The sequence below is a fragment of the Prionailurus bengalensis genome, chromosome A2 (genome assembly GCF_016509475.1).
Source record: "Prionailurus bengalensis isolate Pbe53 chromosome A2, Fcat_Pben_1.1_paternal_pri, whole genome shotgun sequence".
Lineage (NCBI taxonomy): Eukaryota > Metazoa > Chordata > Mammalia > Carnivora > Felidae > Prionailurus > Prionailurus bengalensis.
The window spans coordinates 62,254,474-62,276,972 of NC_057348.1; the positions used below are offsets into that span (position 1 = coordinate 62,254,474).

The window sequence follows — 22,499 nt, forward strand, 5'->3', positions numbered from 1 at the left end:
CATCCATTGCTGGCAAAGTGCAAAATATTACAGCTACCACAGGAAACAATTTGGCAGTTTCTTGTACAACTAAATGTGTAATTACCATACAACTAGCAATTGCACTCTTGGTATTTATCCCAGGGAAATGAAAATGTATGTTCACGCACACACACACAAAATACCTGTACGTGAAATTTCACAGCAGCTTTATTCTTCATAGCCTACACTGGAAACAGCCTGGCTGTCTTTCAGCGTGCGATTGGTTAAAGAGGATAGTCTGCATCAGGGCACAATGCTCGGTAAAAAACAACTGTTGCCTTTAAACATAAAACTGCCATTTTTTTGTTTTTTGAGTAGCAAAATGGGTTTATTTAGGAATAGCAGAGAAATGCACTCTGTGACAACCAAGCTTCATGCAGAACCAGAGGTGAATCTGTAAAACGAAGGAGAGGACCACTCTCACAGAGGCAAGCGAATCTGGGAAGGCTGTGATAACAAGAAGCTCATTAGAATAAACTGGGAACTCAAAATATAGTGGCTTCTCATTGGCTGAGCTGAGACTTTCACGCATTGGCTGGGCTGTGCCTGCTTCTCATTGGCTGGGCTGTTGGGGGGATGGCGGGGGCCGGAGGTGTTCCTTCCTCCCACTGAGACAGTAAAGGTAGTAGCTAAAGTAGTACCCCGATGCAAGGTGCCACTGTTCCTGTTGGGTCTGGAATTGGTAACAAGTGCTAGGGTGTGAGAGCGCCCCCTGCTGTCCATCAGACTCTATTCTGAATGAAGTTTCCTTTTATTAATTTTCCCAGAACCAACTACTAATACATACAGTGTGGACAAATCTTCAGCGAATTCTGAGTAGAAAAAGCCAGTTCAGGGGCACCTGGGTGACTCAGTCTGTTGAGCGTCCGACTTCGGCTCAGGTCACAATCTTGAAGTTCACAGGTTCGAGCCCCATGTCAGGCTCTGGGCTGACAGCTCAGATCCTGAAGCCTGCTTTGGATTCTGTGTCTCCCTCTCTCTCTGCCCTCCCCCACCCATACTCTGTCTGCCTGTCTCTCTCAAAAATAAATAAACATTAAGAAATTTTTAAAAAGGGGCACCTGGGTGGCTCAGTCAGTTAAGCATCCGACTTCAGCTCAGGTCATGGTCTCACAGTTTGGGGGTTCGAGCCCTGCATCGGGCTTTGTGCTGACAGCTCAGAGCCTGGAGCCTGCTTCAGATTCTGTCTCTCTCTCTGCCCCTCCCCCCTTACAGTCTGTCTCTTGAAAATGAATAAACGTTAAAAAAATTTTTTTAATTAAAAAAAAATGAGACATCTTAGAAATTGAGGGCAGATTAGCAGGTACTAGGGCTTAACGGTTTTGGGGATTGGGGTAGGGGTGGGGATAGGGCACCATGGGGGTTCTTTCGGTAACTGACAGTTCTTCATCTCAACTGTGGCGATGTCACACATGTGACAAAGCTGTATAGAAGTGAACACAACACGAATACGAGTGTGAGAAAACGTGCGGCGATGTGAAGGGGACACTGGTGGGTTGTGTTAATGTCAAACCCTGGGTGGATCCGCACAATGTCCCCACGGGGGGCAATGGGGCAAAGGCTACGAGACACCCTTCCGTAATTATTCCTTACAACTTTATCTTACCCTATCGAGCTGCCCTTGCAAAAATGCCACAGACAAGTGGCTTATACACAACAGAGATCTATCTGGGGCATCTTTCCCATCTGATAGACTGAGACGAGGGGACGGTCACTGTGGGCTGTAAGGTGTGCTGAGTGCCAGTTAAGAAATTAACTCCTACGATTCCTGGATGGAATGGGAAGAAGGGTGTGCGGAAAACTGAGTGCGGACAGAGCTATGTAGCAGCAAGCGGGCGGGCTGATGTTGGGGGCACGTGTTTGCCCCTCGTGTTTGGGGTCCAGGTTGGACAGTTCCCAGAGGCCCTGGCTTTCCTGCTCAGATGGCCCCCTTAGGAGACAAGTGGCCCTTATACAGGTAAAGACAAAGAGGCCAAGACCATATCAGCTGGTGGCATCCAGCTGGTGTCCGGGGCCACCTACAAATGTTCTGGGGGCCACACTGTGCGACACAGAGGTACCTGCCTCCTCCCCGCGGGAGTGGAGATGCTTTTCTTCTCCATTCTTCCCCATCGACAATCAGAATGCTGGCTGTGATCCACGACACTGTTCCATGGCCTGCCGTGGGGCCTGCCGGCTGTCTGAAGAACACCATTCTCCCTTCTCTGAGGTTTCTACCCTCTGAGCGCTCTAGGATGCTGGAGAGCCGCTGAGATGGGAGGAAGGGTGGCTGGCACTTGCACCTGGGAAGTGGTACCCAACAGCAAAAGCCAGCCTCCACAAATGGTTCTGCAACATTCTCAGCTCCTTGTGGGGGACTTTGAGTGGTGTGGAATGACTCCTTGGCCAGTCCGCCAGGAGTGGGTGTCATTCGTCGTCAGTGGGCTTTGCGGCATGACTGCTTCAGGGAGAGGCTGCTCAGAGCACTTCTGTGCACAAGTCCAAGGCCCTCGGGGCTGGCCTGTGTGTCCTTGGCATCTTGGCCTGTAGCAGCGCCGCTCGGAGGCGCCCGGGGGTGGCCTCGCGGTGGGCGGGGCTTTCAGGTGTGGTTTAGAGATGGTCACAATCTCGTTTCTGGTCTGTCGCATTCACCGGGCGTTCCCTTGACACATATGTCCTGGGTATTTGATTTTCCAGGTCAGGTGCAGCGTGGTCATCGGGCCACGGCTGTGCTCTGCGCCAGAGATCCTCAGGCACCGAGCTCTCGGGCGCTGGATGCTTGTGCAGGCCACCTGCAGGGCAGCTCGGGTCAGCCTGCAGTCTTGGCGGCTGCCAGGCCCTGCAGTCTAGGCTGCCGACCGAATGAGTCATTTCCTTTCTTGCGCCAGCATCTCCTGGCTTTGCCCAGTTACTAGGGAGCTCCCACAACCCAGAGTCTCAGAAGAAAATCCAGATCAGGGACTGGAGAGATTAACGGACCACAGCGGACATGGCCCGGGCACCCCCCGCCCCCGTTTCCTGACACCACCCCACCCAGGGCTGGTTCCGCGTGTTATTTCTCTCCGGTGGCTTTGGAGCTGGGGGTGGGGCAACCCCTACAGACCTGGGCTCCTCCACGGAGGTCAGGACCACTGGCCGCATCCTGCAGAGTCCACGCGGAAGGAAGAAGGAAGATTTCCTCTCTACCTGGCAACAGCCGCCAGCCAATGAGGGGCCACCTCCACCATCACCTGCAGCCAATGAGAGCCCACCTCCACCTCCATCACCTGCAGCTGAGGAAAGGCCACCTGCCTCTCATTTCCCTCCAGTGAACGTTCCTTCAAAGCAGCCCCTCCCACCCCGCGTCCTCTGGGAGCGGATTCTGAGTTCGGGTTTGCTCCGTGGGCATAGTTTGCTTGCCGCACTGGTAATTGGTCTGCCCCTTCTGGCACAAGCCCATTTGCCGCTGGATAACCTCTGCTGTTTGCTCTTCAAGATTGACAAGGGGTTATCTTCACGGCAGAGCAGCTTAATGAGTAACCGGGATGTCTCCGGTGACTCACCACCTCACCCGCCATAGGAGGAAACAACTTTGGGCGGAGTTGGGGGCAGCCTTCCCGGAACGGGGCGGGGAGGGGGCAGCGGCGGGGCGATGACCCAGGCTCAGCGCTCAAACTTAGATCCGAAACTGACGCTGCGGGTCCCCGCTTCGGTGAGTGGTCCCCGCCGGGGTTCGGGGATCTGCTTTCCGGAGCCAGGCTTCCCTGTCACCTGCCGTGGGCTGGGAAGGATGTGCGGGGAGCGGGGTGTGCGCAACGGGAGTACTCGGAGAAGAGAGGGCGCACGGGGAGGGTGAGCAGAGGTGGGGAGCAGGGGCGGGGAGAGGAGTGTACGGTGAGGGGGTGCGGGGAGGGGGCCCGGGGAGCAGCGCCCGCGCGGGGCCGATGGGCAGAGCGTGCGGGGAACAGAGCACCGGGTCCGGGGAGAACAGGTTTCGGGGAGCGGAGTACGGGGAGGGTGCACTGCTAACCGGGCGCGCGGGGCGGATGAGCAGAGGTGGAAAGCAGGTGCAGGGAGAGGAGTGTGCGGGGCGGGGGACCGGGGAACATCGCGCGCGTGGGGCGGATGAGCAGGGCGCGCCGGAAGCAGGGCACGGGGTCCGAGGAGAACAGGTTTCAGGAGGAGCGGAGTATACGGTGAGGGCGCGCGGGGCGGATGACCAGGGGTGGGGAGCAGGTGCAGGGAGAGGAGTGTGCGGGGCGGGGAACCGGGGAGCAGCGCGCGCGGCGGGCGGATGAGCAGGCGTGCCGGGAGGAGGTACAGTCCCGGAGGATGCTGAGAGCACTCAGTGGGTGCATGGGGAGAATGTTCTGGGAGAGGGGATGGGGGTGCACTTGGGAGCAGGGTGCACAGGGAGAGCGCTCAGAGCGTGCGGGGTGGGGTGGGAGAGGGGTGTGCTTCCTGACCCTGCCACCGCCGCCTTTTTCCCAAGACCCGAGACGCAGCGGGTGTGACCTCTAGGTGGAGGCGGGCGGGGCAGGGACCGGCTTCTCCACAGCTCAAACCAGAGAACACCCAGAACCCCCCCCCCCCCTTTTTGTTTAGTGGTTAAGTAAAGTTACCTTTTGGAGAATGATTTTTACTGTTAAAAACTACAATTCCACTGAGTGGGTTTGAAGATCTCATTGGCTGTATTTGGTTACCGACGCTGCAGCGTCCCATCCAGCAAGCGGAAAGGAGCTCCCAGGAATTGCACAAGAGGAAGACTTTTATAGGCAGAAATGGGGGGTGAGGGGGCATAAGGGTGAGGGAAGAGGGAGGGGACTGGACAAGACAAACCTTATTATACAAGGAAAGGATCCTTCCCCCAAGGTCACCTTGCTTTGGGGGTAGGGCCGGAGTCTCTCACTATGGAGACCAGGTAATTGCAGGTGGGCTGGTTAAAGGTCAGATTCCTGAGAGGCTGATAGGTTAGAACTGTCAAAAGTTCAGAAATAACAATAAAGCAAATGATTCACCAGAGTAGCAATTAGCAAAAGTTTTTGGGCACACGCCAAGAGACCGTTTGCAAGCAGGGAGCACTGGAACCAGAGCATAGGATAGGACTCATAGGTCTACGGTCATCGCCACGCCAGAGTTCAAGTGGGAAGGCGGTGGCTCGTCTTCGCAGCACTTGGCTGCAATATTAGAAAGTTCTTAAATGGTGGGGAATTGGTCCATGGTTGCCTCATACTGACATTGGGAAAGAGTGGGAATCTTGCTCTGCATTTCCAGAGGCGTAGGCAGGAAGTGGCCCGGGGGGGGGGGGGGGGGGGCAGGGTCGGTCTTGCAAACTCAAACTTCGTATGACTAACCTTTTTCTCTGCTCGGAATTTTTAAGGCTGGTCTCCATTTGGTTTTGATTTAACAGATATCTGAGTCTTGTTTGCTGTCCTGGGGCAAGTGAGTCTGTTTTGGGACTGTTCCCCCTTTTTTTTCTTTCTTTCTTTCTTACTAAACTTTCAGAGTCTCGATGGCCAGAAGTATGCCTGAAACCAGTGTTGAACAAGTGTTGCAGCATGAAATACTGACCTCTAGTTGTCCTGCAGATCTAAAGAGAAACCACGGTAAAAAATTAGAGGACGTAGAATTGGTCCCTGCGTGCGGGTCCTTTCACAATTTGTGTCTATGGTAAACTGTCCTGGGACCTAGAAACACCCACAGCGGGGACCACAGGTCTGTCTCTCTTCTTGGTCAGGGGTTGGCCAGGTGACCCAATTGGCCGGCTGACCCAATGTCACAGGTGGCAGCCTCCTGGCCGCCCATGCCAGAAGTCAACCCCACATCAGGCTGCTGCCCTCCATGAGGGGTGACCCAGAAATTCTGAAATTCGGAGAACAGGAAATATCCTGGAAGGCCCCTGAGGCACTCTTCAGGCTGTGGTGTCCTTCCCGGCCCCCCTTTCCCTCTGCTACTTCCCTGTCCCTTTGCCCTTTTCTACTCTGCCCTGCCCTGCCCAGTGAGGCCTGGCCCCTCTAGCTCATTCCACCCTCCTGGTGTCTTCAGGGTTAAAGACACCTTTGGTTGCTTTCCTTGGCTGTAAACTCGGCCTTTAAAGGATTAGTGATCTCCCTGAACCGGAATGAAAGTCTAAATCTTAAACCCCTAAAAGGATTTTCACACCCTGCCCCACCCTTTAAGGCTGCTGTCCTGCCCTGTCACCTCTCACTGAACCAGGCCTAAGTCCCCTAATGTTCCATCCTTCTGGCCTTTTTCTCCCCTCTTTGGAGGCCAGGTTGACCTACTAGTTCTCTCTCTGCATAAGCCTCATGATCCAACAAATCACATTCGCAGTCCCAGGACTTTCTACGATGGTGGGCACCCCAGTAACATTTTAGTTAAAAAAAAAAAATGAATTTTTCCCATGGGCTTTTGTCCAAGTGGACTTCTTTTGTTATCTTTACTGATCATAAGATTAATACAAACTCAGTGTTTAAAAAAAAAAAAACACAAATAGGGGCACCTGGCTGGCTCAGTCAGCCGAGCGAGTAGCTCTTGACCTTGGAATTTGTGAGTGAGTTCGAGCCCCAGGTTGGGTGTAGAGATTACTTAAATAAAAATAATAATATGAAAAACCTCACAAATATAAAACAAAATGAAACTTTCAGCATTTCCTACTCCCTGAAGATAAACACTGTTCATTTTCCTCCCTCTCTCTCTCCCATACACACACACACACACACACACACACACACGAACACTCACACACATTTGCTAACTATGTTCATTCAAAAGAGTTTCATAAACATTTATACACACCAAGTTATTTACACAGAGTAACCCACCTATCTGATTTTTAGTTTGATGGTTAAAACTGAAAAAGAACAGAAAAGAAAACCAAACACAACTACAGGGTTTTTTGTGGGTTTTTCTTTTTACGGGTTGGATCTGGCGACGGGTAGTGGGGAGACCCCAGACGCTCACAGCAAAGGATCCTGAGAGCCGGAACCAGGTTCCAATTTCTCTGGGAGGCTGAACCTCGGGGCCAGGAATCCAGGGAAACGCTCCCCTGGCGTAGAGAAGACCGTGGGGTCCTGGGGAGGTAAGGGGAGTCTTCTCTTCAGGAAGCAGGATGTATCCTGGCCTTGGTGTGAAGTTTGAGTATCCTGGTACGAAGCCAGAAGGTACAGTGCCTCAAGTAGCCTCCGGCCTGACCTCACCTGCTGAGTTGTTGGCTGGGCTTTGGAATGGGTGTCTGCTGTCTGCTCTCCACAGAAGCTCCATTCCTCAGGACGAAGGGACATAAAGTGTCACAACCGTCGTCCAGTGCCGATAATGTTGGAAGATTACACTTTTTTTTAATGCTTATTTATTTTGAGACAGAGAGCATGAGTAGGAGAGGGGCAGAGAGAGAGAGAGAGAGAGAATCCCAAGCAGCCTCCGCACTGTCAGCGCAGAGCCCAATGCAGGGCTCAAACCTATGAACTATGAAATCACGACCTGAGCCGGATGCTTAACCGCCTGAGCTACCCAGGCGCCCGGGGAAGATTAGACTTTTGAAAGACTATTTTGAATCAGTGCTTCCTTCCGCAGGGATAGGACGTGGCCATGGTCATTCCCTCCCTACCCTGATGTCCCTCTCGTGTCTGGGACTTCCCTCAGTTGTTGGTTCCGGGGATGTGACTTGGGCCCCGAATTCCCACCTGCCCTGTTTCCCCCCAGCTAGCCTCATCTCTCACTTTTCAAACCTGCTTGTGAAAACAACTCAAGCTTCATTTCCCACGTGGGGTGATGCCCACAGCCACCTTGTGTAGAACCAAAGGGTGTCATGGGAAACAGCCAGCTTAGCCCCATGCCTAGTAAGTGACACTGGGTCCTTCCCTGTCATCTTAGCTCGACACAGGCACCCCTTGAAGCCTCATCCTTCCAGTCAGCCCTTACGATTTCATCTCCTGGATCCAGAACGTACCCTGCCTTTCTGTTCTTAACATGTCTCTGCTCATGTTCTGTGTCCCTCCATCCAACTCTGCTGGAATCATGTGTCGGGGAGGAAAAACTTCTATCCTCTTAGGTAGCGTCTTGGGGGACTGCAAATCAAAATGACAAGACAGACTAGTGGGAGAAAAGATGGATTTTTAGTTATGTATGCACATGGGAGTTAACAGAAAAATGTGGCTCCAAGAGGTGGTTAGAATTTGGGGGTGCCTGGTGGCTCAGTCATTGAAGCGTCTGACTCCTGACATCAGCTCAGGTCTTGATCTCAGGGTTGTAAGTTTGAGCCCCTCATCGTGCTGGGCATGAAGTCTACTTAAAAAAATTGGGGGGTTTATTTACCATCTTCATAGGGCATAGAGGGGGCAGAAGGACACTTCTGGGAGAACAGAGGACTTCTGGGGAGGTGCAGAAGGGGCACTTAGGGAAACAAAGGACTTTGGAAAGATAAGTGGATAGATGGGAGATAAGATAGTGAGAGTGTCTTTTTGTGTTTTTGTTTTGGTTTTGGTTTTGGTTTTCAAAGAAGAGTTGGCATTGCTCCCTAGGACCTAATTCACGACAATTGAGTTCTTCTAGGAGGCTCCACTTTTAGGCAGACAAGGGATTTCAGAAACTCCTATGTCTTCAGGTGGGAATAATTGTTATGTGACAGTGGCTTCCTCTGGACCCTTTCACAAAGACACATCTCCATCATTGCCCCCTCCAAACCTTTCAGGAGTCCCCAACCACGTCCAGGTGCTGCTCAAGTTTTTTATGGATTCACCGCCTGAGCACTTGGCCTCTGACCTGGCCCCAAGTCAAGTGACCCCTGCCTGCCATGCTTAGCCCTTTCTGGTACCTCACAGATAGTTCGTGCCTTTCTTAACTGTGACTAAACACGTGAAGTGACCTGAAAGCACCAGGCGAGCACCTAAATTCACCCTGCTCTGCAGTGGCCACTGAGGAGGGGGGCGGAGCCCTTTCATGGCGAGCAGGGGGGACAGTGCAGCCAACAGTGGGCTACATCAGTCACTGGGTTTTGCAAGCTGATTTTTCTCAGTCCCGCGAGAAACAGGAAGTGTCGCGTTCATTCTGAGTTGCCCAGACTGGAAAGGTCCCATTGTATACCACCAGTGTGTGTTGCTGGGAATGTGCCATACCTATTCTCGGTGGGAGGGAAAATGTCCAGGGTGCACGACGATTTTAAATCAGCAAAATGATGTAAAAAGCGGTCATCGGAAATCTTCGCTGAGTTGATGAGTGACCTCTCCTTGTGAAACCGCACCGGGGGTGGGGGTGGGTGGGCGGTGCTTGAAAATCAGTGCATCTGACACTTCCCCTGGTGCTCCCTCTTGCGCCCAAGACAGGGTCCTGGGGAGCCCTTCTGTCTGGGTTTTACGTCGTGAGCTGCAGTTGAATGCACATGGTGGATGCTGGTGGTAGGGGCCCTGGCACAGGGGTGCCTCCTTTTCTAGAATACCCTGAACCCCCGCTGGGCTGAGCCTGGCCTCAACGACACTCAGGGACTAGTCCTGTTTCCTGATTCCTTTGAAGGTCGGAAAACATAATGTAGCTTTGTGTGTTTTCTTCCAACTTGAAAACTTCCTTCAAAATGCAAATGTAGTGCTGGGTCCCCGAATAGTGATTCCCTCTTTCTTACTCTTCGCCAGGGTTTTCTTTTACACCTGCTCCCCACGCTGCCTGTTCACCTGTCCGTTCACCTGCTGCGGCTGGAAGAATCCAGGTGAGTGGGGAGCTGCCCCCAGGGGTGGATTGGCTCCTGGTTTCCACCCTCTGCTCTGCCTGGTCTAGGGAGAAAGATCTTGGTAAGTGAGACACCTCCTTTACCTCCTCCTGGCTTTGACCTTTCTGTGGGCAGGTGGGGGTGATGTGGTTTTGGAGTGATGGGGATTCAGAGCTGGCGGCCAAGAAGGAATTCTTGAAGACATTTTTGGTGCAAAAAGGTGGTTTATTAAAGCACGGGGACAGGACCCGAGGGCAGAGAGAGCTGTGCTGGGCTTGGGAGGAGAGACTGGTTCTATACTGTGGAGTTGGGGGAGGGAAAGGCAAAGGGAGGCCTCCAGAAGGACTTTGATGTGCTGAAGAGGACCCACAGGATCCTGGAGGCCATGCTACTGTCTGGCTATGGCTGTTTTCCCTCTAGGAAGGCAACGTGACACGGGCAGGTGTTTCTGGAGAAACGTGCTGCTCTGTACTTGCCTCAAGTATCTGTCAATGGGCTGCAGGTTATGAAGACATTTAACGTTACCTGCCATTTCCTTCTGCCTGTGTTCCCCACATCACTACAGAGGGGAGGGTGATGCTGGGGCTCCGGGAATGAGTTTGTAGGTTTCTGGAGATGAGGCTATGGGTAAGATTGCCTTTTTCTTGTAATTTCCTAAGATATTTGTAAACTCTTGGAGACGCACGTGCTGTAGGACTGTGGTCTCTATCGGTTAACCGTTTGTTTTCTTTCCTTTCCTGTGTCCTTCGGCAGCCAGGGTGCCTGAGGAATGTCACACACATCCCACCTGGTGGGGGAGGGTGTGTGTTAGCTTGACTTAATGCTCCCTTATCAGAGGTGATGGGGTTTTGGGGTGATGGTGGGGATTTGGAGCCAAGAAAGAATTATTGAAGATGTCTTTGGTGCAAAAAAGGTGATTTTAGGGGCTCCTGGGGGCTCAATCGGTTAAGCATCCGACTTCGGCTCAGGTCATGATCTCGTGGTCTGTGAGTTCGAGCCCCGCGTTGGGCTCTGTGCTGACAGCTCAGAGCCTGGAGCCTGTTTCGGATTCTGTGTCTCCCTCTCTCTCTGACCCTCCCCCGTTCATGCTCTGTCTCTCTCTGTCTCAAAAATAAATAAATGTTAAAAAAAATTTTTTAAAAAGGTGATTTTATTAAAACGCACAGACAGGACCCCTGTATAATAGGGAAAAAATAGGATAAAATAGAGAAAGGACCTGAGGTCCCTGGGTGGCAAAAGCATGTATTTTGGAACAATGCTGGGAGCTGGGAGCGGTTGACCACAGCAACCCCCTTGGGGAGTAGAGTCCCACTTAAGAATGTAACAGACGTCACCTACTCCCCCTCAGGTTCCTCTCAGGAATCTGACAGTGAAAATACCTAACTAAACCCTAAAACTTGTGTATACGGGCAACAGTATGACCAGTCTGACCCCTCGCACAATGGAGTCGAGCCCATCGGGAAGGGACCACCCAGCACCTGGAGTTGTCCAGCCAGTAAGGGTGGGACCTGAGGAGGATCCAGGGGGAAGAGAAGGGGATGCTGACCAGAACCTCCTAAAACAAGGAGCCTTGCGTCTAGTCACGGGCATTCCCTCTGAGCGCCCCCTCTCTGTAAAGAGAGCTTCCCCAGTATTCTTCCTTCCAGATCTGATGCTCTAATAACCTTGTACCTGCTCACTCTGTGTCCACCCCTTCCTTCTTCCAAGTGGGGAGACCACAAATCCTGGTGTTGCATCCACACGACTCCTAAAACAGAATGCTGTGGGCACCAGTGACAGTCACAACAAAGTTTATTGCAATGAGAGGCAAGGCTGACCGATCAGGACCAGCACTTTTGATCAGAGTGGTACATGGTTTTTATAGCCGACCACCTCATTTTATCATCACCTGGGAACAGAAAAAAGAAATAGCTTCCAGATGAGGTGGAAACAGTTCCCGGATGGGGTGATTATTTTAGACTTTCTGCCGTTAAGTCGCAACCAGTTGATCTCCTTGACCCTGCCTCTGATGCTCTTTTCTTTGAACTTTTGTTTCCTTAATTGGTGAAGCCTAACTTACGAGAGTATGAAGCGTAACTTACAAGAGTAAAGCAAGGCTGTTATCTCTTAACCTTCAGTGTCAAAACAAAGCTGTTATTTCTCAAGCTATAGTGTCAACACAAAGCTGTTATCTCTCAAGCTATAGGTTAGCCCTACACTACAATTTAACCCTTACACTAGGTGTTGAGGTAAAAAATAAAATCCTGCAACCCGTTGGCAGCAGGAGCTGCACTGGGGTCGTCATGGGTAACTCGTCACATACCCTCAGCTTGGGAGGGGGCGGGGATAGAGTAAGTCTCTTAGGAATTTTGGAAGCAAGGTTTCCAGGACCTTGAGGGGGTCGCTGTGGCCAGGGAAACGCCATTTATTACCGTTTGTAAAACCTCAGTCCTGAGACCCCTCGGGTGTATATCGGGGGCCCTAAGCCTGGAGCATGATGCCAGCGTGTGTCCTGGGGCAGTTGAGATAAAGGAAGGAGACTTACAGGGTCCTCGAGGTGGGGTGATGTGAAGCTGAGATTCCCTTCTGTCCCCCGCAAAGTGTCATCGTGGAGGCAGCTGAGCCCCTCAAAGGAGGTCACTGTGCCGGTTTCAAGGACTGGTCAGTGAGCCGTAGGCAGTAAGGGGATTTGATGTTTCATTTGCCTCAGTTTCCCACATCACCACGGCAAGCACTTGAACACCTTTCCCACTTGAGGGTGATATTAGGGCTCCGGGAAACGGAGTCTCTAGGCTTCTGGAGATCAGGCTCTGGATGAGATTGCCTCTTTCTTGCAGTTTACTAAGTTCTCCATATACCGAAGGAGACCCTTGTCCTGCATGACTGTGATCTCTATCAGTCAACCATCTGCTTTCTTTCCTCTCTCCTGTTCTTGGGCGGCCAGGAGAGTGCAAGGAATATCACATATCCCACCTGGGCGGGCGGGGGGGGGGGGGGGGGGGGGGGGGGAGGGGGAGGGGGAGGGGTGCTGTTAGCTTGTGTTTGGCCCCCAGCCTGCCCCATGCTCTCTCATCAGGGGGACTGTATAATGTATGCTTTGGAGAGTGAAACGCGTCTCTGGTTGGAACACCAGGACCCCCCCCCCCCACACACACACAACCCTGCACACACAGCCATGCTGCCTGCCAGCAGCCTCAGTTAGCAGGGGGTTTTCCAGCCAAAGGGTCACCGAAGTCTGCGGTTTTCTTGGCACCAAGTTGCTTAAATCTTTTGCTGTGTGCCGGGTGGGGGCACGGAGAGGGGTCAGTCTTGGGGAGGCTCGCGGCCTGCAAGGGGGGCCTGCCGGCACTAAGGGTGCAAGGGGAAGAGGCCCCGGGGTGGACTCAGGAGGGCGAAAGGTCTGGAACGGGGCAGGGAGATGATCTCTCTGTTTCCGAAGCGAGAAAAGCAAGCGGGTGTGGGAGTGGCGCTTTCTCTGCAAGACAGGACAGGATGCTTTCTCTGAGGCTTGGTTTCCGTTTCTGGATTCTGTCTGCCGCCTCCCGGGAAAGCACTTCTAACTCTTCCTCTTTCGATTCTCTGCGTGCTGCCCAGCTTCCCACCCGCAGAGGAAAAATTAGCATCTTGGAAGGTGCAGGTTGTTGGGGGTTTCGGGGAGGCGCGTTGCTGGGAGCATGTACTGCTCTGGCAGGGAACACTGCCTGACTGACTGACATCGGCCCTGGGGACACAGATGTAAGACCCCAGGCCCCACTTCTCTCAGTGCAGTGAGGGCCCTAAGGGGAGGGGAGCGGGGCCACCTGGGGCCAGTCTCTGCATGGTCCTGCTGATGGTTGCATTTCCTGGAAACCAGACTTCTGCGGAAGCCCAGCCGTCTGTATAAATCTGTTTGATGAATACTGTGCATGCCTGGAATTAGGAGCTAAAATGCTGATCACCGATTACAATTCTGACGCGTGCGTGGGTTTCCTGCCACTAATTCTCTGATGACAGCAGGGCGTCAGAGAATTCAACTCACTTCTGACACCACCTACCCAGAGATGGCAGTCAGACCCTCCAGGCTGAGGGCCCGGTCCCCCAGCACGGCCCCTCCTCTCTCCAGACGCCAGTCCACGTGTCACCTGGGTTCTGACCCACCAGCTACAGACCAAAGGCTCCCACGACCCCTCCCTGGGTTTGGCGAACTGGCCGGAGCCGCTCACAGGACTCGGGGGACAGATCGCTCACTAGATCACTGGTCTGTTGCAAAAGGATTAAGTCAGGAACAGAGGGAAGGGAGAGCTGCCCAGGGTGCGGTTGGGGAGGGGGTGCCGAGCTCCCTGCCGCCCCAGGGCCCGCTGTCCCCCCATCTCCACAGACCCTGGCCTGTTGGGATTTTATGGGGGTTTCAATGCATGGACACGACTGATGAAATCATTGGCCATTGGTGATTGATTCAACCTCCAGACCCTTGAGGTGGGAGGTGGGGCTGACAGAGCCAATCTCTAATCGCGTGATTGGTTTCCCTGGCAACCAGCCTCCACCTTCTGGCGCTTTCCAAGCCACCTCATTAACATAACAACAGACCCCTTAGTGCGTTCACCACTCTGGGAAACTGGATGAAGACCACTTACAGCCGATGCTTGAATAGCCGGGGTTTGAACTGTGCAGATCCAAGTACATGTGGATTTTTTTGGATAAATACAGACAGTACTGTAATTGTGCTTTCTCTTCTTTATGATGTTTTAAATGACATTTTCTTTTCTCCAACTTTAAGAGTATAGTATATACTACATAAAACATACAAAATGTGTGTTCATCAACCATTTATGTTTTCAGGAAGGCTTCTAGTCAATAGTAGGCTATTAGTAGCAGTTAAGTCTTTGAGGAATCAAAAGGCAGAAGCACCAGGCGGATTTTCCAGTGTACCACCCCCCCCCACCACGTTGTTCTGGGCTCAACTGTATGTATATCTGTTTCCCTTAAAACCACCAGTTACCCGCAACAGGTGGGCTTAATCGGATATAAAGTGTGAAACTAGCCAAGAAGCACAGACTTGCTGAAACACGTGGCCAGTAACATGGTTCCCTGGTCACTGCGTGGTTCAAGAGGGGATCCCCAGGTAGGGGATAATCTTTTCTAATAGGATTTTAGTCACAGAAAAGGTGTGGGTCTGTCTACAAGGCAAGACTTCATTCCAATAAGAGAGAAAGCATATGATCCATGACTAAAACATATTTATATCCATGAGATGGAGGGATTTGCACGAAACCCATTTGCCAAACCTCAAACGGTCCATTGGGCAGTATGGGTGTTTCCCAGGATTGTATTTTGGCCAGTGGGACAAGCAGAGTTCCCGCCATATTGGTTCATGAACACTATCCTTTCACGGTAGACCAATGGTTTAATGTGTGTACAGTTGTGAGTACTGGGAATTTAAAACTTTCTGGTACGGCCACATTGTTCTTTGGTCCACACCTGAGTTCTCTCTTTTTATCAGACCAACAACTGTCAGATTTCCAATATTGATTCTCCTTTTATGCGGCCCATTGTTGGGCATCTCTGGTCAATTTTTCCAGGCCGTCATTTGGAAAAACATATCTTTGGACCATGACTGGGGTCCTGCTGTTGGTCTCCTTTAGCACAGCATTTTCAGTGGAAATATAAGCAAAGTGGTTTCCTTTGGCCTCCAGGGGGATGAGGCTAAATGCCTGGCACCCTTAGTAATAACTAGAGCCACCAGCAAAAAGTATGGCACCTAGTAAATGTTGGACATAGGAGCCATTTTAAAAAAATATTTTTTATTTATTTTAGAGAGAGAGAGTGGGGGGAGAGAAGGGGTAGAGGAGGGAGACACAGAATCCAAAGCAGGCTCCAGGCTCTGAGCTGTTCAGCATGGAGCCCGACTTGGGGGTGCTCGAACTCATGAACCGCGAGATCATGGCCTGAGCTGAAGTCAGTCACTCAACCAACTGAGCCACCCCGGCACCCATTGGAGCCATTCTGAATCTTATCCTCATGGGAGGTAAGAAAACTGTTGTTTCCCTTCCGAAATCATGAGCTTCCCCAAAGGCACACTGAGTGTCCGCATAAATGTTTGTGGTTTTGCCCTTGGCTAAAACAGAAGCTCAATTTAGGGCACATAAGTCAGCCTGTCGGCCAAACAGAGGAGCCTGAGGTGAAGGTGCTGTCTTGGTGACTTCAGGGGAGTTGTATAGCACATCCAGTGTGACATTTGATGCTTTGAATAAGGACCATCAGTAAACCATGAAAGGCTGCATTGACTAGAGCAGTTTCCTGTGAATTGTCACGGGAGTCAACAGGTGATCTGTCAATGTGAGGCCACTGTGAGTGATTTTATCCTTGATGGAGAGGAGAGGGGTGAGAGGCTTAAGGATCCTGGAACCAGAAAGAGTCATTGTAAGAGGAACAGTGACCAGGATGATGTCACGGGAGGTGAGGCGACAGGCTGAAAAGTCTTGAGCGTCAGGAGAACTTAGGAGGGCTCCTGCATGGGGCACTGGGATGGTTAGAGGAACACCTGTGACTATTTCTTCAGTGGCCTTAACTGAGAGGGCAGTGGCAGGAATGGCTGTGAGGCCAGGGGGATATCCCTGAGTCACAGGGTCTAATTGTTGGGTACAACACCCCATGGGGTGATGGTGGTCTCCGTGTTTTTGGGTGAGCGGCTCCCAGGGCATCCCCCTCCCTCTCACATGCAGAGAGGAAAAAGGGAGGGGTGCCTGGGGGGCTGTGTCGGTCGAGTGTCTGACTTGATTTCAGCCCAGGTCCATGATCTCATGGTTCGTGGGATCAAGTCCCATGTCGGGCTCTGCACTGAGAATGTGGAGCCTGCTTGGGATTCTCTCTGTCTCTGTCTGTCTGTCTCTCTCTCAAAATAAATAAAGAAAAAAAAGATACTGATTGTCCTTATCAACTGGAACACTAAAAATGCACCACATAGGTCAGTTACCTATGAAAACGTGAAAACGTTGCTTTCAGTGGACATGGATGTTGGGAATGTATGGGGGTTAGGAATAAAAGGGTTTTGAGGGATAACAGTCTTATCGATTGCCTCGAGGTCCCAAACAAACCTCCATCCTTGGCCATCGGGATTTCTCACAGATAAAGTAGGGGTGTTACAGGGACTAGTACCGGCCATAATGAGGCCCTGAGACCTGTAATTCTCTATTATGGGCTTGACACCCTGAAGGGCTTCTTCATTTATAGGCTATAGACTTATTCTAAGGACAGGTTTTGAGGGATCTATTTGAGCCGTATTGGCAGGTCCTCTGTGGACTGTGCCAATATCAGTTAAAGATTTTGCCCCTAAAGGGGATGGTAGCTGATCCATTCGTGACAAATTACCAGTGTCCCCAGACTCAGCTGTGGTCCTGTCAGAGACAGAGCAAATCAAAGATGTCAAAGGGTCATTTAAATCCCCTGGTTGGCTATGTTGATGACTACTGTCAAGTTCTAGAACTATCTTCCCCTTTGGGGAAAAAGAAATTCTGGCATGATGCTTTTCTAAGAAGTCTCAACCCAATAAATGAGTAGGGGCAGAAGGCAGAGTCAGTATGTCTCAAAGAGAGTAGGTTCAGAGATGGGAAACTGTTGAGTTGTAAGAGACCCCTCCTCACTAACTGAACTGTTCAGGTGCTCTGGGTGGGTGGCAGTGGGGCTGGGCACTGAGGGTATAGGTCCTGTGTCAGTAAGGACGGAGGTTCATTCCCAGTCTGGAGAGTGGATTCTCCGAGCTGATTACCAGCGACGGGCCGACAGGACGTTGAAAAGTTTGGCTAGCGGTCTAGAAGCACCTACAACGCCTAAATTTGTTAACAGTCTTTTTTTCCAATATCCTGGTTGCTTGTAATAACAGCAGAAATGAGACTTGGCTAGGGTGCAACCAAGCTGGTTTGCCAGGATAACTAAATTTGGAAGGGACGTAGTTTCCCATTCCGGCCTGGCCCTTTTAACTGGAAGGGAAAGATCCTGGATCTTTGATAAACAGAGATATAAACAGAGATATAACTGTTGATAAGCAGAGAATTAAATACTGCCTGGGTGGACTCAATAGCTAAAGGGAAGACCAGAATGTCTTTAAAGTCTGTTTGGAGTCCATCATCATAACCATGAGCAGATTCATCAGGCTTTCGTGTACACGCCTCAACCTTGTTCCCGTCACCAGGCTTAGGAAAAGCCATTATAATTGCTCCAGTGAGTGAGTGTTCTAGCATCTTGCCAAAATTCGGGTGTGTGTTGCTCTAACTCCTGCTCGGGATGTTTCCACCAGACTGGCTTCATCCAGTGTTTGGGCTGGCCCCAGCAATCAGTGTGTGGATCTGCTGATACAAATCCGAGAAGCCAGGTTGGAAAGTTTGAATAACTACGTGCAATTCTTCAGCAAACCTATGGGGGTCCCCGGCCACGTTGGAGAGCTCGTTAACTCTGGCCCCCAGTTCAGCCTCAGTCCAGGGACCATAGGAAACTGGGAGTCCATTTATATCCTCAGAAGGCTGAACTTTGAAGGAGCCAGTTTTAATAGGTTCAGGATGCAGAATGCAGGGGAGCATCAGGAGAAAAGGAAGGTAAAACAGATAAGAAGGAGGGGGTGGAGACAGGGCAGGTGTAGAGAGAGCAGAGGAAAGTAGCCCCGGGGGCCTTGCGTCTGTGGACAGAGAGATGGGGGAGGGGAACAAGAGGCCGAGCCCCAGGAACTGAACGCGGCCGCATCTGTGGTTTCTTCTTCCTCCGGCTTTAGGATGGTAGTAAGACAGGGTTGACTTGTGCCTGCTTCGGATCTTCTCCCCTTCCTTGGCAGGTGCTGGAAATCCCACAGTTCAGACCTCTCCCCCGACCCCCACCCCTCTTTCTGGGCTGTCCCTGACGCCTGAGATCCCACAGGGGTGGGCAGCCGGGAGTGGTCTGTGGGGCCAGGCTGGGAAACCAGAGGTGATGCCCGCCCAACTTGGCTTCTGGTGTATTTCTGCTAGCTCCTTGGAAATTAGCAACCCTGCAGGTCACATAGCGCACATGGGGCCTGATGTGAGTGTGCACAGAGTTTCAGCACTGGGCTTCCACAGGCCAGTGAGCCAGAGTGCCCTGGGTTCCTCCAGTGGGGGTGAGTGGGGTGGGGTGGGGGACTCGCTGTTGTTAAGTTAATTACACAAGGAGGCCTTGGACAGAGGTGTCAGATCTGATGCCCAGGTCCCAAGTCAACACCTGGTGTTGAGCCTGTCAACACCTCGAGGGTGTCAAGTCAAATCCCTGAGGACAAGCTATACTCGATCTGCCTACCAACCATGTCCTGGCTCCCCTTCCGTACCTGCTCCCTTTAATTCTCTCCTGGGGCCTTCCTGACAGCTTCTAGTCTGACGCTGCCTTGTTCCAATAGATTTTTGCCAAATAAGCTCTTAAGAGTCTCTTATATGCCTGAGTCTATTTTTAAATAATATTCTGGGGGCACCTGGGTGGCTCAGTTGGTTGAGCATCTGACTTCGGCTCAGGTCATGATCTCACAGCTCGTGAGTTCGAGCCCCATGTCGGGCTCTGTGCTGACAGCTCAGAACCTGGAGCCTGCTTCGGATTCTGTCTCTGTCTCTCTCTCTGCCCGCCCCTCCCCCCGCCCCCTGCTTGCACTCTGTCTCTCAAAATTAAATAGACATTTAAAAAAAAACCTTTTATTCTTATTTTTTTAATGTTTATTTATTATTGAGAGACAGAGACAGAGCACGAGTGGGGGAGGGGCAGAGAGAGATGGGGAGACACAGAATCCAAAGCAGGCTCCAGGCTCCGAGCTGTCAGCACAGAGCCCAATGGGGGGCTCAAACCCACAAACTGCGAGATCATGACCTGAGCTGAAGTCGGATGTTTAACCCACTGAGCCACCCAGGCGCCCCCTCCAAAACTTTTAAATAACATTCTGTGTTGTTTTCTCCTAGGCTCCTGCCCCGGCTGAGAGAATGGCTTCCTCGGGACTCCAAACAAAGAAACGTGACAATCACAAGTAAGGCTCCGGCCGACCGCAGGCTGGTTAGATCCTTACGTTTATGGCGATTACTGTGTGACACATGTTTTTCCGAGAGCCACCGTACGGTAACACGTTTGATTCTGGTGACAGAGACTGGGGATGAGATGACAAGAGCCCTGGCGTCTGGTGCCAGGGACACGCGGTGTTGGCCACGCGGGCAGCTCTGGGCTCAGAACGGCTCTGGTGGGGCCCCTTCCGAAACACGGCCCCTGCTTGTCTCCTGGCCCTGTCGGGGTTCGGAATTGTAAATACTTTCTTTACGGTTTTCCGTGATTCCAGCTGGTGATCCTTACAGCCCATCTTCTATGTCTATTTGTGCATTGCTGGCCAAGGGAGAGTTTCTTGCCTTCATCCTGATTCCTGCCTGGGCTTGAATCCAACAGTATTTTGGTTTCCTCGCTCCCCTTGGTGTCCCCCACCTCTGCTGGGGTTACCTGGGGGAGCCCTGGAGCTGGGCTCAAGGTCATGGACAGGACCCAGCCAGAGTGGCCCCTGGCCTGCCCTCCGCTTGAGCTCCCTCACTGGTGTGTCCTTGCCCACCACCGCGAGGCGGCTGTGGTGTCAGGAGCTCGAGGCCAGCTCACGAGTGCAGCCTTTTATGAAAAACATTCACGTTGAAGTGAGCCCATACGGTGAGGGGTACTGATAGAACCCAGCTTCCACAGCAGTCGTGAGTGTGAAGTAGGTTTTTATGTGTGAGCTATTCGATTTTCAAAATTTATGTTTATTGTTGAGAGAGAGAGAGCATGAGCAGGGGAGGAGCAGAGAGAGAGGGAGACACACAGAATCCCAAGCAGGCTCCATGTTGACAGCAGACAGCCTGATGTGGGACCAGATCCCATAAACCGTGAGATCATGACCTGAGCCGAAATCAAGAGTTGGATGCTTAACCGACTGAGCCACCCAGGCTCCCCATGCGTGAACTATTAGTTACATCAGTTCTACCGCAAAGCCAAGTGCCTCCCAGGTACTAACGTTTGTATCTGTGTCCAGAACGGGGCCTGATGCGTGGCTGGGGTTGGATCTGGCTGGCTGCCCTGAGCTCTCCCTACCCCCCCACCCCAGACTCCCTTCTCGCCTCTTCTAGTCCCTGAGCACCTGTCCCGAGGCACCTGGACAGCTTGTAGAATCAGCCAGTTTGCATCCATTTTGCATTTCCTTTCCGGAGCAGGTGTTTCACAAATAGTTGTTAAATGAGTCAAGTGACAAAGCCAGATAAAGTGACTGGAAATTGTATGTAGAGGAGAGAACGAGCTTTCCAAGTAATGTCTTTGATTTGTTTTAACATCTTTTAAAAAGTAAGTTCTGACATGGTCTGGTTCATTATGGTCCTTGTCCAATTTATCTATTTTAAAAGCATTGCAGGGGGTCCCCGGGTGGCTCAGGTTGAGCCCCGGTTGAGCGTCCGACTTCGGCTCGGTCATGATCTCACAGTTCGTGGGTTCGAGCCCCGCGTCAGGCTCTGTGCTGACAGCTCGGAGCCTGGAGCCTGCTTTGGATTCTGTGTCCCCTCCCTCTCTGTCCCTTCCCTGCTCATGCTCTGTCTCTTTCTTTCTCTCAAAAATAAATAAAAACATAAAGAATTGAAAAATATATAAAAGCATTGGTGTTCTTCATAGTAATGCTCTGTTTCCTTCTCCTTCTCTTCCTGGAATCAGAGAGGGGAAAAAAAAAGTTTCCCATTTTGAAATAATGTGGCAAACTTGTCTTAATCACATCCTGTTTTGTCAGTTCTGACGCTTGCCGCTCAGCCCTTCTACTTGGTCCTCCGTGACCATAACATCCCGAAGGCATGTAGCAACCATCCTGTCATCAGTGACAGTTGTCGTGAGAAGACCTTAGGACGCCATGACCGTGTGAAGGTGTCAGAATTTTCATAGCAGCCGTGGGTACAGTGTAAACGGATGAGTGAGGCCGTGTGCCTACAAAACCCCAATCAGACTCCAGCTGGATCTGCCCCGCAGGCCACAGACACTGTCGTGGCCTGAATGCTGTGCCCTTCTCTGTCTTACCGCAGTTACTACCATACTGTAGCTGTGTTTGCTCCCGTCTGTTTTCCTTACTCGATTTTGGGCATCTTGGGGCACAAAGTGCCTTACAGTGACTTTTCAGGTCTGGCGGAGTGATTGGTGCAAACAGGAACTCATGACTTAGTCATATGGATAGCTTGCTCTCCCAGGCGATCACCCATGTTGTTGCACCCTAAGCCAAAATCAATACAGTCAAACCTTGGTTTGCCAGATGGTTCGCTCCAAAATCCAAAAATATCCATGTAAAAATGATTACAATACTGTCACATAATACACAATAATAAGGAAAATACAGAATAGAAAAATAAATTAACCTGTACTTATGTTTGAAAGCCTTTGTGGCTTGTGTGAGGGAGACGAGAGAGGAGGGTTACTGTGTAGGACGACTTTCACGATCACTAATGGAATCACTGCTGTCTATTGGTTCCCTGGGATCTTTTTCTGCATGGGGGCCCTTGTATACGCTCGCACGGATGTTGACTATAGTGCAGTATCAATAAACTCTCGTCATAGACTGTATTTACTGTAACTGGTAATAAGGTAGTGGAGGAAAGGGTCTCTGTCCGCAGGCAGCCTGAGCTAGAATGAAGCAAAGCGTTCCTAAGCTCACTCTTGTCTGGAAAAGCAAAGGACTGTCCACAGGTGCTTTGAAGTGACAGAAAAGACACCAGTGCCAGTTGTGGGTACCTTCCAACGTGCTGAAAAATCACTGATTTCTGCCAAACACCACAGCCTGAGACCGAGCATCCGAGCCTGGGAGACGATCGCCCACAATCCCGCAGAGAGAGAGAGAGAAGGACCATTG

The 22,499-nt window shown here is 51.5% G+C and overlaps 1 protein-coding gene across 5 annotated transcripts in view; it reads left to right on the plus strand.

The window, feature by feature from the left end:
• Positions 1-3,135: 3,135 nt before the first annotated feature.
• Positions 3,136-22,499, plus strand: part of UPP1 (uridine phosphorylase 1) — a 29,241-nt gene continuing 9,877 nt past the window's right edge. The window contains exons 1-3 of one of the 5 annotated variants that reach the window (XM_043588431.1): positions 3,136-3,380; positions 9,603-9,676; positions 19,576-19,640. In XM_043588431.1, coding sequence (XP_043444366.1) covers positions 19,597-19,640 — 44 coding nt within the window. In that variant the 5' untranslated portion in view covers positions 3,136-3,380; positions 9,603-9,676; positions 19,576-19,596. Of the gene's footprint in view, positions 3,381-3,515; positions 3,692-9,374; positions 9,487-9,602; positions 9,677-15,561; positions 15,660-19,575; positions 19,641-22,499 lie in introns of those variants that run through there. The other 4 variants (XM_043588429.1, XM_043588432.1, XM_043588433.1 and 1 more) reach the window with 4 other exon arrangements.